The following is a 24,585-nucleotide window of genomic DNA, read 5'->3' as shown; positions in this document are numbered from 1 at the left end:
TCTTGCCGATCGCACCAGGCCTAATATTGCATATTCGTAGTAAGTTTTCTAGCTAGACACAATACTAACTCAACCAAAAGATATTGGACAAGTGATAATATTATACTAAGATACCTCATACCTCAAAGGCACTCAAGATCTTGGACTATTTTCCCTGAAGAATCAGGACCAAACTTTTGTGGGCTATAAATATGTTGGTTATGTATCAGATCATCATAATGCTTGTTGGAATGGGAAACCATGGGCCCAAGCACTCAGAAGTGGGTGACAGATGGCACGACAAGACGGATGGCTGAGAGCGCAAATGTCGTGTAAAGCATGTCTCGTCCTGCAATAGGATGTTTGTATTTATAGAGCAACCGGGGACTGATGTCCTATGTACATATGTGCCCATGGTTACTTGCTACATTCCTAGAATATGTTGTACAACGGGGTAATTATAGAACGGAACACACTTTGTCCTAGTTACACCATATTTTCCACCCTACAATGGGGCTGATAGGTGGGCCTCCCTCAACTTGGCTATTGACATTGCTCCTAAGGGCCCGCTCCTAACGTCGAGGGAGCGGAGTCATCGAACCCTTCGTTGGGACCAAGTGTCATGGTCTTCGCCTGGCGCAACCTTCACGATTGACTTGTGTTTCCCTGCCTGGTACAAGAGTGGGCATGCTAGTCCTCCGCGAGGCCTTCGCTACCATGCCTCGGGGTCTTCGCTTTGCAAGGGCTTAGCTTCCGTGTGTGCCTTTGGTTTCCCCCTCGACTTTCTCCCCTGCATCAAGCACTTCTACTGTTGGTTAGATGCAAAGAGTGATTGTGCTAGATCTCATACTAGCTTTGTGTTTTTCTGCGGCGGTACTATCATATCCTAGAGACAAAGCAAATAGACACTAGTAGCGATGCCTACTAACCACTCAAAGATTACCACATTATATGAAGTCGCACATGAATGTGTTTGGTTATAGCTAATGACTAACCACGTCTAGAAATCATGTGGTTTTGACACCGCAAATAACCCCATAATTATCTATAAAGATAATGTGGCATATGTTGCACAGATAAAAAAGCTACATTAAGATTAATATGACTAAGTATATTTCTACTATTTTTTCTGTTCTCACAAACTCCAGAATCATTGAGGTGAAAATCCTGCTAGTCAAGTGATAATCTGATTGATTGCTTCAATAAATTCTTGCATGTGGTCTTATCCAAAAAAAATGTGTTTAAGATATAAGAACATCCTTGAATATTCGATCATGAAGATCATACGCTTTAAACCTTGAAGGTTATAGGTCCTACAAACAACCTTTGTACTCTTTTCGTATTGTGACTTTTTTGAAGTTTCTTACCGATAGTTTTTAACGACACAAGAAGTGAAATACATGGAACGATACTACTCTGTCTATATTTTCCCAAAATGTTTTTCGGAGTTTTAAGTTTCTAACGTTCAGAGAGTGTTAAAAGACACTAAGAAAGGTTATGGCATAATTCCAAACTTACCTTTAAAGTGCTCTACTTTTCTATATAATAAACATGTAAACCCTTATAAAGAATAATAAAAAATAATTCCTTCACTATTATGTCTCTCTTCGGCGAGTTGAGTAATCTGCATAACTGTGCACGCTTCTAAAATCCAAGAACACAACGATAGCCACAGTACCAAGGTTCTGATCACAACAAATACTATCAAATATGAGCCCGACCGATTCGTGCGATACTGTGGCCGGGAGGGAATCCCTTTCATACACCTGAACCCTGCATTGTTCGTCGTCAGTTGGTACCCTATTAATCAGAAATGCAGGGGACCATGAGCAATTCATTTCGAGTTCTACAGTTTTATTTGATGCTCAAGGCTGGATCATAAGGGCCTTACGTGACATTTTGCATAGCAAATTAACAGCAGGAATCACCCAAGTCATCTTCCTTGCTTGCACATGACAACCATTCTGTCTAGTAGCTAAGTAGCACACACGCCTAAGATTTACATGCTAAACTTCTTTTTAACAACTCAACCATGAGTTAGCCAGCCCACTAGACAGACATTATATGCATCCGTGCTTCCTTGTAACCTTCGGTTTTCTGTCAGTATTGGTCGTTGTCGTGTACCTCCGTGTCCTCGGTCTTAATGATGCCCTGCAGCAATTGCAGAAAAAACCATACTTGCTTCTTATCTTACTTACAAAACAGGGGGGAAAAAATATGGTGCCGTGCTCTTTTTCAAGGACTGAAATCCAAAACTTTCAAGAATTGACATTGCTGATTAAGGGCCTGTTTGGAACCACCCAGTTTTTAAGAAACTGGTTTATGGAAACTGAGGTGGTTCCAAACATACCAATTTATGCCTCAGTTTATAAAAATTTGATTCACAATTTCTTAAAAACCAATAAGCTAGCTTCTCCTAGCTAAAAAATAAAATCTGGTTTTTTAAAAACTGGGTTGCTTCCAAACATGCCCTAAGTTTATCATACCCAGACAGGTACGCTTTGGTCGCTGTCCTGTGATCGACAAACACATTCCCCTTTTTTCAGAAAGACAGTTGCAAGATCAAAGAGCTAGACAGGTGACAGAAAACTGAAACCCTAGCACATAGGGAAAACATGTTGCCACTTGCCAGAGGTAACCAAACTAACCTTCACATTTAGGGTAGATGCTGCTGGTTCTTCCATGCCTTGAGCTGAGCAGCAAGCTGACCGCACTTCTTTTTTGTTTCCTCCAGCTCAAGCTCCAGGTCTCCAATCTACAAAGAAGCCGCATTCAGCTCTGAACAGAAAGATGATATTTTTTTTACTTCGCTTTTTAATGGCTCAGCATGATATCCATACCGTCTGCTTCAGTTGTGTATCTCGTTGTCGAAGCTCTTCACGCCTGTAAAAAATATTTTTCAGTTTCAGGGTGCGATGAACCAGGGCAGGATGAGTTTAACAATACCTCGCAGAACCCAACAGAAAGTAGAGATTGCGTATAATGTGTGTGATGATATTGCATTGAGCCTCTAGGGAGAATATATATGAGTACATGACTTGGAGGATAAGAAGCTTATCCTAGAGATAAGAAAGATTATCCTAGATACAAGGAAGGTTATCCTAGGATTACAATCAATCATAAACCAACCATATTAGGAGTTGCCTGATATACTTTAACATGCCTAATATACTCTAACACCCATGAACTGAAAAATGTTGTTTAGCAAAAGGGTGTTTATGAGCACATATGTATAATGTAACTGGAATAGTACCGCAGCTACTCAGGAGTTCACTAAACTAAGATTAGCTGCAACTTTCTTTACCAACATCAGACAACTAAACTTCTACATGTCTGCTTAGCTAGCTTGAAGTTACTACGCAGCGAATATGCAGAGAAGTTTATAATTTCCTTGAAAGAGCAATGAATATTTTGAGTTAATAGTGTCCCAAGCCAAGTAAATACATCCTCACCTCATGTGTGTTCGCAAGGCAGGTATGGACCTTGATTTTCCAGAAATTTAAACTTTATAAGGCAAGGGCGACATAATCTACTAGTTGCTTGTAAGGCTGGTGCTATCGTACTTTAAAAAGTGTTCCAAAGGAGATGCACAAAGGACTTAATTCCCTGATCATCCTTGTTGCTTGGGAGCCCTGGAAGCTCGCCCAGATGTTCAGACCCTTTTATACAATGTAGTTGAGGAGGGCAGGTTGTGGTGTCTGGCTGGTTCTACGGTCCTCCAGGAGCTCCTCATAAGGTCGCTCTCCCATGACATTTAGGATCTAGGTAGGTTGTGCAGGTCACAGTCGTCTCCCTTGTTCAAGGGCTATTGAGGCAGGGTGTGTGTTGGGTTTTTGTAGGGGGAAGCCTCTTGACTCCTTGCCCGTTTTTCCATAAATTTTGTATGTCTCTTTCTCTTTCTTAACGAAATGACACATAGTTCTTCTGTGTGTCCGAGAAAAAAAAATAGTACTCCATCGGTTGCCCTGTCTTTGGCTGAGGGCAACTTTAGTTGTTCAACAACTTCACTGCAAGTCGGTTAAGTGTGGCTTGCCACATGAGCTGTGGCAGCTTTGTTGATAAAAAGGCTAAATTATGATCGGGCCTATTTGTTTCAGCTTTTTTCTTACGAACTTTTCTGAGAATCTGGCTACGGGTAGAATCTGAGTATCGTGGGTCTTATGTGCGGATGAAGATTAGGGGTCTATAGAGTTTAGGATCTAGAAAGTGACGGATTCCTACTATCGCGACGACTTGACTGATTTTGTGTTTACATTGATTTTAGACGGTTTTCATCAAAGCAATTCTTATAGAAGCAGGCTGAAAAAATGGGCATTTAACAGTCTGCAGCAGCTTCTGGTGGCCAGAAACTGAAAAAAAAACTAAAACAAACAGGACCCATTGTCTGGGTTAGGCACTAACAAAGGTATAGCATGCTACAGTTACTGTGAAGTTTAGGGTTAAGCGCAAACCCTACACGCCGTAATTTATGTAGTAGCATGCCAGTCATACATGTAACATTAAGTGACACATACTCTGTCCATGGCATTTATAAAGATTACTGAGGATTTTATAGGGATGATTATTGATAAGAAACATGATGCAGAAATAAATGGTGGTAGTATATCTAAAATGGACAAGGCATAATGCTATGATGCATCTATTAACAAAACCATGTTCAAACTTTCAATTAACAAAATCAGTAATTTAAAATCCATGCAGAAACTCTTCAACGACTTTAGTAACCATGCATAAAGACTACCTTTCCAAAACTCACCAAGATACAACATGAAAGCAATAGTAAAAGCAATTTTACCTTGAAAACAGAGCGATGTTTTCTTCACTCAGCTTCTCAATAAAACTAGGATCTAGGACACCAGAGGAGCCAATCTCCACCAGATCCTGAACGAGGCAAAAAAAAAATGTTAGGTGCAGCTAGCAATTTTACTTGGCGGAATGCTATGATTGATTTGCAAAGATTGTGTTACAAAATAAAAATAACCCAGTAGTAAAGATTATCACAACACTGGCCAGTCGCTGAACTTTATTATCTATGTACTGGTTGTGAACTTGTGTGGTCCACTATTCTAGCATTTAATTTTTTATTATAATATATATTTGTGTGTCGCCATATCGGTGTTTTTTTTAGAAATAGCACTCTGACGGAGACTGTCTACTGCAGACAGCCCACCGGCTTCGTCGACTCCGCTCGTCCGGATCTGGTCTGCCGACTGAACCGCTCCATGTACGGTCTCAAGCAGGCGCCGCGAGCCTGGTACAGTCGCTTCGCCACCTACTTGGTTTTCATCGGCTTCGTCGAGGCCAAGTCGAACACGTCCTTGTTCATCTATCGGCGCGGCGACGAAACCGTCTACCTCCTTCTCTACGGCGAAGGCATTGTGCTCACTTCATCCACCGCCAACCTTCTACAGCGCACGATCGGCGCCCTTCAGCGGGAGTTCACGGTGAAGGACTTGGGGCCTCTTCACCACTTTCTCGGCATCACCGCCGAGCACCGACCTCAGGGTCTCTTCCTCCACCAGGGCCAGTACGCCATCGACATCCTAGAACGGGCTGCCATGTCAGATTGCAAGCCTTGCTCCACACCTGTCGACACTCAGGCGAAGCTCTCTGAGGACGACGGGCCCTCGGTCGCCGACATGACGTCCTACCGGAGCCTGACCGGCGCCCTCTAGTACCTGACCTTCTCTAGGCCCAACATCGCCTACGTCGTCCAGCAGGTGTGACTGCACATGCACACCCCACAGGAACCCCATCTCACCGCTCTCAAGCGGATCCTACGCTACGTCCGCGGCTCCCTCGACTATTGTCTTCTACTCCAACCCTCCCCGACGTCGGAGCACATGGTCTACACCGACCCTAACTGGGCTAGCTATCCCAACACGCGTCGGTCCACTTTCGGTTACACCGTGTTCTTGGGCGCCAACCTCGTCTCCTAGGCCACCAAGCGACAGCCTGTCATCTCCCGCTCCAGCGCAGAGGCCGAGTATCGCGTGGAGGCCAACGGCGTGGCAGAGGCCTCCTGGCTGTGCCAGCTCCTCCAGGAGCTCCACAGCCCTCTTCAGTGCACCACCCTCGTCTACTGCGACAACGTCAGCGCGGTCTACCTCTCCACCAATCTCGTGCAACATCAACGCACGAAGCACGTGTAGATCGACCTACACTTCGTCCGCGAGGTGTGACTGCACATACACATCTTCACCAAGGGGCTATCGTCAAGTGTATTCGCCGATTTTCGATCCAGTCTCAACATTTGTACAGGATAGAGTTGAAACTGCGGCGGGGGTGTTAGAGTACGCGTTTATGGTTTTGGGGTTAGCCCCTTGTAATTACTGTCATACCCCTGTGTAATAGGCCAGGCCTAATAACCTTGGTCTATTAATACAACTCCCAACCCTAAGTTAGGGTTTCCCATTTCAACTTAGACAGATGGTGGATCTGGAAACAACAGAACAGGAGTTTCTGATGGAGTGTCTCCATGGGTCAATGTGTGTCACGAAAAAAATGAGGCCAAGCTATTGTGTCTTTTATGAGCAAAAGAACTCAGCATATTATGGAGTGGTGGTATTTTTATTAAAGGTCTTGTGTGCGTGAATTTGTGTGTCGCTTCTTAGGAGAATACATCCGTACTTGCACCATTTCCTCTCTTTAATAGAAAGATATTATTCCTGCTCTGGCCAATTGAATGTCTAAGTCTAACATGTATGATTAGCTTCTGTGTTACTGCAAAAGAAAGGAAGTGACAGACATGCGACCTAAGGTGTGCTTGGAATGGCTAACTAATAAACAAAGTAACAAGTGTTCCCTAACAACATTAGTGGTAACTAACTATTTTTCACATGAGTTATGATGGGGAAATGGGAGGATAAAAACGCCTAACTAGGAACAAAACATAACTGAAAGCCTAAAAAGTGCAAACCTCATCCAAAACTTCTGAGTCCATATTGTTCTCTTGTGCTTGATCAGACGATTGCAAATGAGAACCTGGCCAAAACAGAACAAAGAAAGAACATTAGTTATATGACAAAACCTATAAGCTATCATAGATTCTCTTGTAGAAAGATGCTTAAGATACAAGGAAATCAGGATCTAAATCACCAGTCTATAATAAATAAAACCCACCATTCCAAGTGCAAGAATTTAGATCAACAAAGCAGAGAATGGATGTCACCGACAGTATCTCATGCAACAGCAGCTACAATAAATTTTCCTATGTCCCTAGGGCATGAAATTTTCTCCATAAATGTGTTTTGTTCCAAACGTTATTAATTTGAAAACTATTAGATGAAGCACCCTTACGCCAAGCACCGGATGTGCCCATATTGCCAAGGCCAAGGTTCAATAGAACTTTTCATATATATGAATTTGACATTAATCAGAGAAAAATGTATGCCTTTGACATTGTTGTTTATTATGACAAGCTGACACCAGTGGATATTCAAGCTTGCAGCATATAGTCACGTTTGTGTTTTCAGTATTTTTTTTATCAAACGTGCACATCTTTATATAATTTAGGAAACGAACAAAAGGGTTTACCAAGCAAGGAACCTGCTAAAACTAAGCTAAGACCAAAGCCGAATCAGAGGGAGAGCTAGATAGCAATGGAACCGGCTTCATTCAAGGTCCTTGCTAAGCCTAAAGATCCCAGACTCTTAGCACCAGCCATTAGCCAACACAATAATTCATCAAGGAAGCTCCTCTGAAGTCTTCCCAAGGGGAATCCCCATCAAAGACCACCCTGTTATGATGAAGCCATAAACACCACGCCCCGATGTGTTTTCAGTATTTACCCCATTATTTAGTCAGCTAATGAGCTTCAACAGAAGCAGCACCAAAAAAGCCACATGTAAGCATTACACATCTCTTAATGCAATGACAAGCATGTTTGAGGGAAAATATCGCATCATTTCTTGACATAGAAGTTTTGCAGAATGCAGACTCAGTTACACACATTCATAAAGCACTGAAAAATATTTTATTATATAATAATTAAACCACCACAAAATATAAAATTACTAATACGAACAAATAACAGGGTAGTATTGAGCACCATTATTTGCTAACCCAACAGTTGTTATGTCGTCATATGTCTCTGGTAGTAAATTTGACGAAAGCCCTCCAGTTCTTCGGACACTGGAAGCTTTATGGTGAACTGGAGCAGGACCAACCGATTCTTTGAGGGTGGCCTTATACTGGGATCTTAAATGTGGATCCATTGGCTGGTAACCAATCAAATGGCACCTTTCTTTCCTGCAAAGACAGAACCACTCAAATTTGATCACCAAGAGATAAGCAAACATTTTTAATTTATGCAAGTACTACAATGGTTAATCCTTAGTAAGATATAGTACAAGTTGCAAACACCTAATACGATAGTGTTCAGTCCCCAATAGTGTTGCAGATAGTGCCAGAATAACTTGGGTAGTTGCAAGGGCTTTTTTTCTTCTGCTACATATTCAATGTGGTATAGGAATAGTTGTGTATTTGCCTAGAATATTGAGGTGCACAAGGAAAGATCTGGGCGAAGCACTTACCAGAAATCAATAATAATTTGTCTAAGTCTTGTTTCTAGCCGAATAAACAATGGTGTCCTCTCAAAATCTTGTTTGTCATGTGCTGGTTCAATAAAATTTGCTTCAAGTACACCTAAATTGTGACAATTGTCATCACAGGGAGAGATAACATGATAACAATAGATGCAGTACTGAATATATGAAACTCACCAACCACACTTCTCCCTCTGCTAGATCCTTCTTGAAGGACCTTCCAGAAAGGCTATAAAGAGGAAGGTAGCAGAACCTCAGTTCCAATAAAAAATAGATATAATATTTGAATCTCTAGAACTGCATTCGCAAAAAAAAAGGTCCCTAAAATTATGCATTTAATATTATCTCAGCTCAGAACCATATAATTAGAAACATATCGGATTAATGAGCATTTAGATAACTCTCACCATGCTAAGAAAAACAGCAAGATTATTGCAAAAAGTGTACAAATGCCAGAAGATACAAAAAAGTTGCTAGAAAACTTGATACACCCTGACATAACAGGTTTAGATACCATTTGAAAGAATGGAGATTCTATTTCTCTAGGACTAAAGGCATGAGATAATGATTGGACATCAGCAAACATTAAAATCACATAATTGTGATGTCCATTATGTGATCAGGATCAGGAAACCTTAAATCATATGCTGCTGGGCTGCGTTTTTGCTAGAGAATTTTGGTTCAAGCTGCTTCTTCTTGTAAATCTACAACACTTGGCCCATCAGTCCTGTGAAGGGGTTTTTATGGATTGGTGGCAAGACTTGAGCACCAAGATTCCTGGGATTGCAAGAAATGGTCTTAATTCTCTTGTCATTCTTGGTGTTTGGACCCTTTGGAAACATCGCAATGGCTGCGTTTTTGACAATAAGAGTCCTAGTGTGGCTGTTGCTATTAGAAGTGTTGGTTTGGAGATTGATCTTTGGGTTATGGCTGGTGCAAAGAAGCTGTCCTTGCTTACTGCCCCCATCCCAGGTCTACATGTTAGCTAGATAGCTGTAGTGCTGTTTTGGTAGCAGTGTTTTTGTCATGGATGGTTTCATTTATGCTTGTTATTGGCCGCCGTAGGGCGGCCTTATCTGTATCTTGGGGTCCTTTTTTGGACCTTTTTCCCCTTCTTAATATATTTTCGCGCAGCTCTCTTGCGCTTTCGAGAAAAAAAATCACATAATTGTCACATTGATTATTAAATGTCTTGAAGATGAAGCTAAAGATTTCTACACGAGTAAGAAGACATCAACCGGGATCACAAACGCAAGTAAGCACCAACTACAATTATTGCAAAAGATACAATTTCAAATAATTATAAAACAAATGGGCACTAAGTCTATCTTTGTGGTAGAATGGGGAGAAGTAACCAGATGTTTGCTGGCAGGTGGGAAAAGATGTTACCATTATAAGTCGATCTTTGTGGTAGACATTCATCCCAAAAATGCCCAAAATAGGGGCCTCCTTTGCAAAACCAATATCAATTTTTACCGAGGCCTGTACAGATAAATCAAAACATAGTAGTAAACCAACGTAAACAGATAATACTATAGACAAAAGAAATGTAGCTGTAAAGAAAAACTGAAGGGACCAATTTTCATGACGAAAGAAAAGTTAGATAATGGCTAATCAAAAACTGGAAAATTTTACTGTTTTTGTAACTTCTGGCAAATTCATTCAGCCAAACAGGAACCATCGATGAAACTCAAGCGCATTATTACCAGTTGTTCAGATTAGAGAACTAAGAAACAACAAACAGGATTGGAAATTGCACAAATTTACTTACCACTTGGGAATCATGTGCTGCTTGAGGTCTGTAAGTAACGACTTTCTTAAATTTTAGTTCATCAGTGATAAATATCTGCTCAACAGGTTTTCCTCTTAATATAATTTGGAAATTATCAAACTTCCTGAGGTAAAGGATGGAGGTATAAGCCTGCGTAAGGAGAAACACATATTACCAACCAGATAAAGAATTAGGAAGAACAAAAGAAAATCAAGAATAATTACTAAAACCTACTCGCAATGAAAATCTGAGCCTGTGGGATATGTGTTGCTTAACAATTTCTTTCTGACTCTTTGAGAACCCCCCACTTGCGCTACCTTGATCTCTAAGTAATATGTCCTGAAAATGAGCATAAGATAAGGACATGAATAGTCCAGTGTTAAAAACAAATGCCCCCATGCTGGATGATAACAGCAAAGAACTGAATGAGGCTGTGCAATGCACGAACTTAAGAAGTTTGGAATCAGTGTCAAACATTATTCAGTTTCTTAATTCTCATGTGTGACATTTAAAAACTCGCAAATATCCTGCTCTGCAGCACTATACAACATAGTGACCTCTGTTTCCAACAGTTCACAAAACTAAACTAAAAGTGTACCTTGGTATTTAATTTCAGATTCCTACAGAGCATTAATGCCATGGAGAACATAGTTCACCAAGTATACATATTAACCCTAGGACAATTATACCAACTATTTTCCTTGAGAGAAGTCAAATAGAACTGTTAAGAGTATATTAGGCATGTTAGAGTATATTAGGCAGCTCCTGATATGGTTGGTTTAGGATTGATTTTAATCCGGGATAACCTTGTATCTAGGATAACCTTCCTTATCTCTAGGATAGGCTTCTTGCCCTAAGTCATGTACTCATATATATTCTCCCTGAAGACTCAAAACAATACATCCCACAAATTATACGCAATCTCTCATTCCTACATGGTACCACGAGTTTAGGTTACATCTGATCTGCTGCGTCCGTCGTTGCGTCGTTAAGCACAACAGATTGGGAACTCACCCTCTGTGTCATGGTGGATGTGGCCTTCTCCGTCGACCAAGTCCTGAGCTTCGAGCGGTCGCGCATCTCCCTCCACTCGCTGTCAAGGTGACGGCTTGTAGACAGACTACTGCGACGTAGCTCCTTTTGCATGCTGTCGTGGTGACGGCTACGTGTGGGCTGCTCGCACTTGGATCCACTGGCACCTCTTCATATCGACCCTGCGCGTTGCCCTACGGATGGCCCTTCGCACCACGGTCGGGTCTAGTGGTCACGAGCCACAGGTGCCCTTTGTGCCGCCCGGATCTGGTGGCCGAGGCCCCCCTCTGCCTAGGACGTGTCGGGCTTCACCAGACTCACGTCGCGTAGATCTCGATCGGGGTCGTGTCGCACGCTGGCCTTCGTCGGGATGACGTCGTCGCGCGCCGACCTCTGTCGGGGTCGCATCAGGCAGCGCCGCCTCCGTCGTCATTGATCTGTCTAGGATGCGTCGCGCCATCCTCCGCCGGGTCGGTGATGTACCAGATCTGTTGATGTTGCATCTTTTGTGTTTTCCCGGTCAGTGATCAGGTTTGCATCTCCATCGTCCAACGCCAATCGGCTCGCATGTCCTCGACATCGGCTTCAACAACACCGACTTCTTCATCTTCTTTGATGGTGCAACTGGCGTGGCCTACGGCGTAACCAGAACGCCTGCCTATGTCGCGCCTCTTCATCTGCACGTCCATCTATGTCGGCTCGTCGTCGCCACCACCGATCGGGAGGCTCCACCATCGTCATCTCCGCCCCGCACGTCATCAGTCTGATCAACCAATCGCTAGCGAACCACCCTCCCGAGACGTTTGTCGTCCATCGCGCGATGATTCGCCAAAAAAGAGGGTCGTCGCTGCGTCGCCTCCTCGGGCAGCAACATCGTCGTCTGTCGTCATCCTCGTCGTTACATCTACACGTTGTCGACTCCATTAGTGCGCGTCTCCTACACACAGTCTGCGAGCTGTTCGACACTTGCAAACTACATCGACATACCCGTCGTTGGTCTGTACCACGTTCGTCCTCGAGTTCTTTGCCGACAAGTACCGTCGTCACGCTCCACTGGCGTCGTCGAGTCTCTTCTTCCTGTGTGTCGTAGCTCTCGCCGCTGCGACTCGAGGATCCTTGATGTGTCGCCACGCCTGCCTCTTCGCCTTCGTCCAGCATATCCTTGTTGCCAGCATCGTCGTCTCATCCTCGACTACTTCGTCTACTCCGCTCTGACAATTGTGAGTTGTGACGACACTCCCGCCATACCGCACTACAATTGTCGTAGAGGTCTTCTCTGTTGGTCCCTTCAGACACTGACACTTGGTTAGGGCCTTCTACCTAGTATGTGCGGTACTGGCAACACCGACACATGCTTTCGTCTATGACGCGTTTCCAGGCGTGGCAAACCTGGAGCACGCCTCGTCCATGGCGGTTTGACAACATCGTCCTCGGCATCGGCTTCTTCCTCTACGACTGCCTCGACTGCGTCGCCGTCTTCGTCTATGGCGCCCTCCTTCTGTGCCATTGTCACCCTGGCGCGTCGAGGGCCTTCCCGCATGCTGCGCCTGCGCCCGCGACTTGTGCGGCTTATCTTCTTCGGCTTCCTCGACAGCTACCTGACGCACGGCACCTCGACAACGGCTCGGCGCCCTTGCACTCGGCTATCTCGACATAATTGACACAAAGGGCTATAATCTGCATGGGCTACTCCAGTCACAGCACCGGTGTTCCGACTGTGGGGGGTATCTCCATTATTCTCCAGTCTGTCCGCCAGGCCCACCACGGTGTCGCCAACCAGCTCCTCTAGTAGCCGGTGTTGCATGTAGCCATGAAGTTCCAGGCGTCCAGAACAGACAGTGAATCACCCAACTACTCATGCTCTTGATATTGATGAGTTGGATGATATTGATCCTAGGTGCAAGTTGTAACTTGCATGTTGCATAGACTTGTGTAGTTGAATTTGATATGTTTCCTTTTATGCTACTTGTTTTGTGAACTCAAGTACTCAACTTATGTATGAACATATTCTATATTTGAAATTTCAAGTCAAATCTAAAAAGACGTTTCAATGTTCGTTTAAATCTTAAAAAGGCGGTTCATATTTCATAATGTTTTAAGGTTTTAATAACCATGGCCGCTGGCGCAGACGAGGGAGCCCGCCCGCCGTCGCCCCAAGGAGCTGCCCCGCCCCAAGCAGAGGAGCACGTCGCCCCCGACCAAGACAGAGTCGGAGCTATCGTCCCCCCCCCACACACACACAACAACCTTCCAAGCGCCCTACCGGCGTACCCTAACCCTGTGCAGCACTCCTCAAATGTAAATTATATATATTATATCCTATATAAGTATATATATGTCCAGAAACATATGGACGACTAGCTCGACTAGGGTAGATTAGTTGACCTGATCGACGACTAATCGCAACTAAATTATACGACTAGGTTCGACTAGACGACTTGAAAACATTGTAAGGCAATACTCCATAACATCTCTAACAAGTTTTATAACAATATTTAACATATCTAATCTACCTAACCTATGTTCCTATGTGCAAATAATTTGTTTGGTTCCCAGGAATTGAGAGAAATTGGAAAGTAATTTAATAATAAAATGAGAAGCACTTCCTAGATATTGGTTTGAATTCATGGGATCCAAACAGGCCCTTTGAAGAAAAAACACAATCGAGAAAAAAATACAATAACATGTAGTTGTTGCTGCCTTAAAGATGCTTTCATTAGACAAGGGAAGTCACTCTTCACAGTCCACATACATTGTATAACATTTCTTACATTATATGAATTCTGATAGTATAAACGGAACCAAAAAAATGAACAGCATGCAGAGGTTTTGCAATGAAGATTATATGAACACACCTCATCATCATCCTCAAAGTCAAGTTCCAAAAGGCCATCATCATTCATCCATAAATTGTACACTACCACTTTAGTTCCATGACTACCAACATCCTGAAACTGAATGCATATGAACACTATCAATATAAAAATAAACTGAAAATTCAGTTGCTCATCAGCAAGGACATAACCGACCAACTTGCTTATTGAATAGCTTCAGAAAAATAAGATAGTCAGTTTAGCTTGTCATAAAAGGATTACAGCCATGTAAAAAGCATACATGCCTCAATGCATAGAAAATAGTACCGATAAAAAATCTGGATGTCGCTTTGGGAGAGGACAAAAGAAATTATGAGCAAGGGAGTAAGGGCAAACCAAAAAGATAACAAACATACTTCTACCCACTTCTTGGTCATGGAATAAAGGCACACACAGTGTGTTTCTCAATGTATGTATATACAATTCTACCCCTAAATGTATCATCCAGTAGAATGCATTCATTGAAGTTACTTCAGTTCTAGATTTAAGGCTTGTTTGGCATGGCTTTGCTCTACTTCAGAGTAGCTTTGCTCCAAAACTCTGGGTGGAGTAGCTCTACTCTAGAGTTTATAGATTTCTCATAACCAGTGGCAGTGGCGGGTAAATAACTCCAAACTTCATGTCTATGTTGCTTTTTTAGAGATTTCAAAAAGCAAAAGAGATACTCCAAAAATTTGTATTGCGGCTCTAAAAACTCCATGGAGTTTGGAACTCTGGAGTTAGGGTGTTTGGCACGCTGCTAGGCTCTATCTAGCTCCTCCTTGGAGTTTTGCTCTGGAGTCATGTCAAACACGCCCTTAATATGCATATACTCCCTCGTTTTCGCAACAAGAGGTTCGAGGATGAAGAATACCTATCAGTAGAATAAGCCTGGTTATATATTAGGCATATTTAGCAATTAAAATTAAGATTAGTTCAATATGATACTCTTAACTAATGAATAATATTATCCCTTCCCCCAGACCCCACTCATGTGGGAGCCTCCAGCACTGGGTCTGCCCTTTTTTGAGTAATGAATAACATATTATATAGCTAATTCTAGTCCAAGGAGATTGATTTATGAGAACAAATAATTTCATTTGCAACAAAGAATGTGCCTCACCTGCTGCAGAAGTTCTTCCTTCGAAGAAAAAGGGGACCAATCAAGTACTATCTTCAGACTACTATCCCAATCACCCTGTGAACCATACACCAACGGTACAATGTCCCCATCTTGGATCTTAAAATCAAGCTGCAATAGTAATGAAAAAGTGAAAGATCTAGACAGACAAAACATTGACACAAACACAAACAGCTTGTAAGATTCACATACCATTGGAACAACTATGTCATCCTTCAATGTCTTTCTCAAAAAAGTGTAGGAGAGCAAACCTATACTCAATGTAACATTACTGCAAGAGAATGGATATGAAAATCATTGATCATTACAGATTAAGATTCAGTAAGTACCATTAATTCTTTCAAAACAAATCGAATCTAAATTCCATTAACAATATTTACCCTCCTCGGATAGCACGAGTAAAAACAATTGCATCTGCACCAAGTCTCATTGTGCTTGTCTTAAAGCCATTTCCATCTGCGCAGTAGAAGAAGGTAAGAAAGTAACAAGAGACAGCAATACCAAGAGTTTTATACATGCTATTATAAAGAAGCTAGATACTAAATAAAAAATTATACAATTGTTTGAACAAAAATATCATCATTAGCTAGGACAAAGAAGTCTTTTCTTTGAATGTAGGATGTATATAAGTTACAGTAAACAATCAGAGCTATTTGAGATTTGATGATTCATAATGACAACATTGCAACTCAAATGGAAGAATAAGTTGTTTAATACCAATCTTGCAATGGACATACATGTAAATATCAAATATGTTTTTTGGTGAGAAACCAAGCTTATCGACTGTAACAGTGTGGCATTTGAAGGTCTACAAAATCAATTTACAACTTAACAAACATATATACCTAAAATTTAGGGGTGCTCACATGATGGTGATTTCTTTAGAAAATATTATTATTATTTATTAGTTCAAACTTGGATTATATTTGTAGCCAAAATTCCAAATCCCCACTTATCCTATCACGTTACAGACTCTATTTGGCACAAGTGAGAACTGGGGAGGTCCACCTAGATTAGAAAGAGTAGCCCACGATGTTAGGAGAGACAGTCGGTACGTTATTTTTTTTCTCGAAATCGCAGGAGAACTATGCATCGTTATATTAAGAAGGAAAAAACAGTCGGTACGTTATGAAAGAGGGATTTCCAAATTATGTTCAGTTGAGTAAAAGTTAGAAAAAACATTTTTCAATTGTAAATAGTTTATAATTATGTTATGAAAGAGGGATTTCCAAATTATGTTCAGTTGAGTAAAACTGTAAAAGTTAGAAAAAACATTTTTCAATTGTAAATAGTTTATAATTATGTTATAAAAGAGGGATTTCCAAATTATGTTCAAAAAGTCAGTACGTTATGAAAGAGGGACTGCTCCAGGTTCCAGCTTCGGCGTGGAGCTATAGTTTATAATATAAATATAAATATAAATAGTTTAAAAATAATTTTAATTTAAATAATAAATAAAATAACTTATTTAAATGTCTTCCAAAGGTTCACAACTCTAGCTCCACAATTTTCTGGAACTCCTAATGACCTGCTCCACAACTCTACGAAATTTTCAAGAGCTGGAGCAGTCTCAAACGTCCCCTTAAATATAAGTTAGCTCATCACAGTCAGCTTCTGACACTGTCCCCTCTTACTCCAATCCAAGACACAATGTCTGGCCTGCCTTTGTATGATATCAATGCATCCAACTAGGACCATGGACTATTTTTGAATTGCAACTCAGACTTGACCAAAAAATAACTAGTAATGCTACCCTCCATCCTATAAGGATTATATACTAAATATATGCTCAAAACTCTATTATGCTGTGAATCTATGAACGAAAAACTCCCTTGCCCTATTTTTTTTTCAATTTCTCATCTAGCAGTATTCCTCCAGAAATTTGAGTGCACAAGCCTAATCAAGATTATATCATTTGAAAGTTCAATCATGTTAGTCATGGTCATAAAACCATCCAGTTCAAACAAAATAATACATACACTGGCCAATAGTGGTCTTAGATTTCTTGGTTGAGAATCCTAAACTCATGCATCGACGGACACCTTCAGGATCCATGCCGCCTCCATCATCTGTGAAAATCCATGTACAGAAATCAATATAGGACAAACACTGATCTAGCCCAACTTGTTCAACTAATTAGATTACAATCTCGTGTTTTATACCTTGGAAAACTAGCATTGAGCTATTGTCTTTCAAATTGATGCTTTTATCAACTTTTATGAACGTGGCACCATTGCTTATCTGAGACAATATCAGAGGACAATTACAGCTATTTGCAACATATACCAAAAACAAACTGAGAAAATTCAGCTAGTTTGAAGACAAATGCATGGAAGTTTTAGATGAATAGTACAAACCTCATCCACTGCATTGTCAAGAAGTTCAGCTATAGCTGCAACAAAAAAGAAGGAACAGAATGTAAGGGAATATTGACCAGACACAGATATCTTGAACATGAACGATGAAGAACAGATGCCATTCCCATCATAATATCAATCATCTCAACATAACTATTGTTGCAATGGAATATTATTTAGGGATGATAGGAAGTTGCTAAATTGTGAGAGCTCAAGTAGAAGTACAAACAATGATTTTTTTTCTCGAACGACGCAGGAGAGCTGCGTGTCATTTCATTAAGAAAGAAAGATAACAATACATCACATGAGGGGAGGCATGTGGATTGCCCCTCACCACACCAACACTCTAGAGTACAAGTGCGCCACACATAATGACAAACAAACGACCCTACATGACAAACTTAGGTGTCCAGCCTACGCGCCCCACTGAGCAGCTCATTGAGTGTCGTGTTACCAGCAAGACAACAGAGCTCGGTCTCCTTACCAACTTCTTGGCAGACTAGGGACACTAGGATTAAGACCCTCAAACACACACGCATTCCTATGCTTCCAAAGAGTCCAGGCCACAAGGATAACTAGGGAATTAAACCCTTTCGTCTTCTCCTTTGGCAAACTGCTGGCTGCCCAACACCACCAGGCAGAGAAAGTTCGCACATCAGGTTGAGGAGCAACTGCCTGCAGACCAACACACATAAGGATTTTGGTCCAAACCTCCCGGGAGAAGACACAAGACACAAGAATGTGTTGTATATTCTCCACATCTTGATCACAGAGGAGGCAAAGACAGTGGTGCGGCAGCCCATGTTTTGATAGGCGATCTGCTGTCCAACACATGTTCTTGATTGCTAACCAAATGAAGAACTTGCATCAAAGAGGGCCCCATGTTTTCCAAATCCTTCTCCAAGGTGCAAACTTAACTGAACCCAGAAAGAAGGCGTTGTAAGCAGAGAGAGACTGATTGGCATCATCTATCACTTCCAGCACAATTAATACACACCGAACTATGAAAAAGTTCCACACTTAGGGACACTCAAACAAAAAGTTTATTCCATATCCAAAACTTAATCAGAAACAATGAAACTAACAAGAACCACTGTATTGTAAGCATTGTTTTCAGATCATCCGACTAATCGCGATTAGTCGGGCTGATTGATTAGGGTGTTCGACTCGATTAGTGTTACTAATCGTCCATATCGTCCGATTAGGCGACAATATGGAACGATTAATCGCCTAGGAGCCAATCAGTCGCGATTAATAGAGGTAGTCCAACAGTCTAGACTGGCCCCAACAATCTAGTATGTGCTCGGGTAGTCCAACAGTCTAGAGTGGCCCCAACAATCTAGTATGTGCTCGGGTAGTCCAACAGTCTAGACACAGCACATGATTAATAGAGGTAGCTCCGCTAGCTATACTTGTCTTTTCAGCTTCCCTGACGGCTGGGAGAAAATCAGAAAACACCCTTCTCTCTTCCCAGCTCCCTTCCCTCTCCCTTCTTCACCCTTCTCTCTCCCTCCAAGGCTCCAATACGGCAACACCTTTCTCTCTACATCGGCTGGGAGAAAAGAGAACACAGGGACTGGAGATGAGCTCCTCATCTGAAGCCTTCTTGGACATGGTCTAGTAAGTTGTAGACTTGCAGTTTCATATAAACTTGTTGTTGCTGTGCTAATATTAACTATTTATACTGCTGCAAGTATTAAATATTGGACTATTTATACTGTTGCAAGTCTCTATAGTCTATACTATATAAGTATATATCTATATATAGTGTTATATATATATATATATATATATATATATATATATATATATATATATATATATATATATATATCCTGGAATACACAGGACGGCTAGGGGGACGATTAGGGTCGATCAAGGGCGACTAATCGCCCTGACCCATTCACATCAATCAAGGGACTACCCTTTCAATTACTACAAGATCTTTTTTTCCTTTTTTAGATTAAGGAAACAAAGTTCTAGCCTCCCCATTCGCGAAAAAATGGGTACACAACCACATAGGACCTTTTCTCTTTGCCCTGATAAACTTGGTTTTATCTCATCCAACATAACCGACACAGCACACTACTAAGTACCACAGTTAGACAACCAGCTATTTTTACCTTCCATCACTTATCAAATGCGATTAGAAGTGCAGCAGCAATAGTATCATATAGAACCCATTTATTTACATCAATTAGAGGATGGATCTCTTTTTATGGATGTAGTGCTAGTTGATGAAAGTCGAGCAGAAGTAAACAGGAAACTAGAGTTGTGGTGGATCTCTTTTAGTCTCAGTAGAACTAAACCGAATATATGAGATGTGACTTCACACTTCGACGCTACTACACATAAGGAAGCAGATATTAGTTTGGAAGGTCAAGTGGTGAGCAGGAAGGATATCTTTCGATATTTAGGATCAATGCTATACAAATACGAGGATATTGATGAAGATGCTAGCCATAGAATCAAAGCAAGGTGGATGAAGCTGTTGCATATAACCTGCTCGCAATCTGATCCAGTGATCCCTATCATAGTTCTGACTCTGACTCACTTTTATCAACAGATCATGCCCTTCCAAAGCTATTTCATTCCAAACATTCCCATAGCATCTTCTTTCCCTTGCCAATACAACTAGAGAATTGTAGGCCTCACAAGGTTTTAAAGTCGGGCGACTAGTCACTAGTCGACGACTAGTCAAGAAGTCAGTGCAGAGGTGATAGTCGATCAGAACGACTCGACTTTCTCTACTAGTTGATCGACTCATTGACTAGTCACGACTAGTCGCAGCGTTGAGTTGGCGGCTTATTTGGGCCCAGATATAAAAATGTGAAAGACAAGGGTTGAAAGCTCTCTTTGTTAGTGATGAATGGTGTGAGAGCAAATTGAAGAACACTAAAGTAGGAAATGCACATATTGTTTGTCATTCTGTTGCATTTTGGCAAGCAGTAGAAGATTGCATCAGCGCTTCACAACCTATTCTAATATTCTTGAGGATAGGTGATGGTGATGAGAGACCAGCATGGCTGAAATGTAGTCTGCCATGGACCATGCAAAAAAGAGCATCAAAAAAGCTTTGGAGCACAAAGAACCAATAATAGATGAGGTAATTCTATTGTTGATAAGACGTAGGACAATCAGATGGATTACAATCTATATAGAGCAACTTTGTTTTTGAATCCAAACAAGTTCTTTGAAACCAGAGAGAACAATAGAAGACTTGCTACAAGACTATATTCAATATTTAATGATATATGGTAGAAGATGGAGATGGATGAAAATATACTAAACAAGGTGTTTTTTAGTGTTCCAACATGTTTTTAGTCTTAGCATATATAGAAAGATATAAAAATATAATCACTGACTTATGTTCGGCTAGTCTCGACTAGTCTACTAGTCAGGAGCTGCACGACTCGGCTCGACTTCTCGACTCGAAAAAATTGAGGCCTCGTACATGTGTATTGGTTTCTAGCGCAAGGAAGCATATGAACTGTACCAGCAAACCCATCTCCTACAATGCTCTTATCTTTTGTCCAAATTTCATTGATGTGCAAAAGCACAGGGTGATGCATACAAGATGCTTTGCCTAAGAGCTTATCCGTGTCAATATCCCTAGCTATCCATATGCCTCCTCTCTTAAACCAAGGCATACAAGAGGGTACCACATAAGCTAAAAAAACAAAATTTATAGGGTGGCGATTAGACCTGCTATGTTGTATGGTATAGAATGTTGGCCTAAAAAGACGACATGTTATAAGTGCTGCACAAATGTGTATGTTATGTTGGACCTTGCGGTAGCTTTTGACCTGTTGATAGCTAACACCTTTTTTTAGAAAGAGATACTCCCATTTGTGACCTATAGTGGTGGCCAGCACTCTAGTCAGATTGACTGTCCTCACAATAGAGGATAAACAAGTATGCTTGGATTGTAAAGTGATATACCAAGGAGTTATGTGTTGTCTCTCAACATAAGCTTGTGGAAGCGGTCTTTTGTTTTTAGGTGTGTGCCTATAGGGATAAAGAAGCCAAGATTGTGAGAACAAAGTGGTGAAAATTGAAGGACACTTGGAAGGAAGATGACGAAAACAACATGTGGAGAAGATGGCAACCTGCATTCAAAAGGTGGCCTCAGAGGTGTGTAGAGTAACTAAAGGGAGTGGAGGTGAAGCTAAAGATACTTGGTGATGGAATGAGGAGGCCCAAAGGAATATTAAGGAAAAGAAAGAATGCTACAAATGTTTGTACCATAACAGGAGTGTGGACAACATAGAGTAGTACAAGGTAGCAAAGAAGACTGCAAAGGGTAAGACATATGAGGATCTTACCAATACCAACACTTGAGTAAGGAGAGAAGGACATATATAGGATGGCTAAGGTTCGCGAGAGGAAGACAAGGGACTTCAACCAAGTTAAGTGCATCAAGGATGAAATAGAACACCTCTTGGTGAAGGAGGATGAGGTCAGACATAGATGACAAGAGCATTTTGACAAATTGTTCAATAAAGAGACTGGGGATACGACCTTCTAGTTGGATGACTTTTTATGGTACCAATAGACACTTTGTGCAAAGGATCCAAGAATCTAAGCTTAGGGAAGCGTTGAAAAGGATCAAGGGGGTAAGGCAATGGGCCCTGATTGTATCCCAATTGAGGCAATGGAGATGCCTCGAGGACATAGTTATAGTATGGCTAGCCCAGTGTTATTAAAAAGGCGCTTAAGCGCTAAAGCGCTACTGAGGTGGTAAAGTGTTGTAAGGTTTCACGAATCGACGTAAAGCGCTCGTTTTAAGCGCTAAAGCGCCACTTTTTAGCGTTAAAACGCTATGGGCCGTAAGAAGGCCACGTTTTGTCGCTTTTCAGATTTCCAGCACAGCTCATTTCTCCTAACCTAAAACAGGGACGTCCTTCTCCTTTGTCCCTGCTCAGCGCTCGTGCTCGCCACTCCAGTGCTCCAGCTCGTTGTCCCTGTTCGCTGTCCCCTTGCTGCTCACGCTCGCCACTGCCTCCCTTTGCTGCCCCTGCCCCTACTCTCATCCTTCTCCCCTTCCCTACTGATCTGCTCACATTTTCCTCTGATTTTGGTTATGATGATGAAGCAACAAACAATAGTGCTGACTATGGTGATGAGCAAGACAAAGACAAGAATGATGGTGGTATAGATGATTTGGATGATGGTTATTGAGATAGGATAGAGGGAGATTGAGTAATGTGCTTGCAGTTGTGGACATTGCATTCCACTTTAGTTGCTTTTGTGCTATGTTTCTGTCTTTATGGTTGTGGACATTGCATTCCACTTTAGTTGCTTTTGTGCTATGTTTCTGTCTGTGGTTGTGGACATTGCATTCCACTTTAGTTGCTTTTGTGATATGCTTGTGATTGTGGACTATTGCACATTTCATTCCACTTTGTTTGTGGTTGTCTACTTGCTAGTTGCTATTAGTTGAACACTTGAACTTGTGTTATTGTGGATTTGTGTTAGTGTGGTTATGGATATGTTACATTATTATGTGAAATTATGTTATATTCATATGTTGTCCATGTTGTTTAAAAAGACGTTTTAAAGCTCGCTTAAACGTTTTAAAGTTAAAAGTTCTCATGAGCGCTTCAGCGTTTTATCGCTTTAATAACCTTGGGCTAACCAAGTTGTTCAACCATATCTTCCAGTCGAATAGATGTCGAACGAGTGGAGAAGTATACTGGTACCGATCTACAAAAATAAGAGAGATATTTAAAGTTGTACTAACTAGTGAGAAATTAAGTTAGGGCTAGTTTGGAAACCCCGTGTTCCCAAGGGATTTTCATTTTTTCAAGGGAAATTAGTTTATTTTCCCTTAGGAAAATGGAGTTCCAAAACTAGCCCTTAATGATCCATACTATAAAGCTATGGAAGGGAAGCATCATCTGAGAGGAATAATGAAGATCTCTTTGAACCAATTTGGTTTCATGCATGAAAGATCAACCATAAAAACCATATTTTAATAAGATAAGTGATGGAGCAGTATAGAGAATAGAAGAAGGATCTTCACATATTTTTTATTGGCTTGGAGAAACCTTATGACAAAATATCAAAGAATGTTATGTAGTGGACTTTGGACAAAAATAAAGTTCGAATGAAGTACATTGGACTACATGTATATGACTCATTAAGGACATGTATAACAATGTTGTGACTAGTGTGGAACACACAAGCTAAAAGGATCTCTCTTTCTCTTCTTTGCCCTAACAGTTGCCCTAATAAGGTAACACCAATAAGATTGAACCATCCGAAGGCATCACGAACCTCCGAAAGCCCACTTGTGGGAGGTGGCGTTGGTGTGGAGGAACTTGGGGTGCACGCGCGCGCGGTCGAAGTCCCCCGTCTCAAGAGCATCTGCGGCCACAATACAGCACCGTCAGCGAGCGGCGACGCGGGAGGAGGGCGGAATTCGAGGAGGCGATGGACCTTGGAACTCCCTGGTCGGAGCAGTGGGGGCCTCGTACGCGCCGGCCTTCCAGAAGCTGCGACAATCGAGAGCTCGTCCGCTACCATCCATCGCCAGCGGCAATTGGTGCAGCAGGGGGAGGTTAATTAGGATCTGCAGGAGTTCGGCGGAGAGGTTTTCGTATACCCCTACGAATTTCTCAACAAGTCACAATGCCCTAAAAATCGACACCGCTGCTCGCCGTCGCATCCTCGCACGTGCTATGCCGATGGATGTATATAATGGCGTAATAAGTGGGCCGGAGTTGCCTGGGCTTTCAGTTATGTTCGGAGTCTGGCAGTATTCGTATGGTTTGTTACGTTAGTTAGCGATTCTTTCTGTTTCAGTTATGTTCAACAATTAAATCGGAATCGACCAATATCCAGAAGAAGGTTTGTTTACTTATGATACAATTATTTGTACGAATATACCATCTGTTGTTTCATA

At 41.6% G+C, this 24,585-nt stretch overlaps 1 protein-coding gene across 1 annotated transcript; it reads right to left on the bottom strand.

Moving 5' to 3' along the window:
• Positions 1 to 1,851: 1,851 nt before the first annotated feature.
• LOC100217197 (uncharacterized) lies at positions 1,852 to 24,278 on the bottom strand. Its single transcript, NM_001328018.1, is given in 20 exon segments — positions 1,852 to 2,130; positions 2,628 to 2,734; positions 2,820 to 2,862; positions 4,775 to 4,860; positions 6,899 to 6,963; positions 8,030 to 8,229; positions 8,514 to 8,625; positions 8,703 to 8,754; positions 9,915 to 10,007; positions 10,297 to 10,446; positions 10,531 to 10,635; positions 14,184 to 14,282; positions 15,304 to 15,432; positions 15,514 to 15,592; positions 15,702 to 15,777; positions 17,301 to 17,390; positions 17,484 to 17,562; positions 17,679 to 17,713; positions 23,958 to 24,047; positions 24,120 to 24,278. Coding segments are annotated over 19 exon segments (1,773 nt in total). The 5' UTR covers positions 24,211 to 24,278; the 3' UTR covers positions 1,852 to 2,130; positions 2,628 to 2,635.
• Between the last annotated feature and the right edge of the window lie 307 nt (positions 24,279 to 24,585).

Source organism: Zea mays, chromosome 10 (assembly GCF_902167145.1).
Source record: "Zea mays cultivar B73 chromosome 10, Zm-B73-REFERENCE-NAM-5.0, whole genome shotgun sequence".
Lineage (NCBI taxonomy): Eukaryota > Viridiplantae > Streptophyta > Magnoliopsida > Poales > Poaceae > Zea > Zea mays.
The sequence above is the reverse complement of the archived record's forward strand: the minus strand, read 5'-3'. Positions and strand labels throughout refer to the sequence as shown.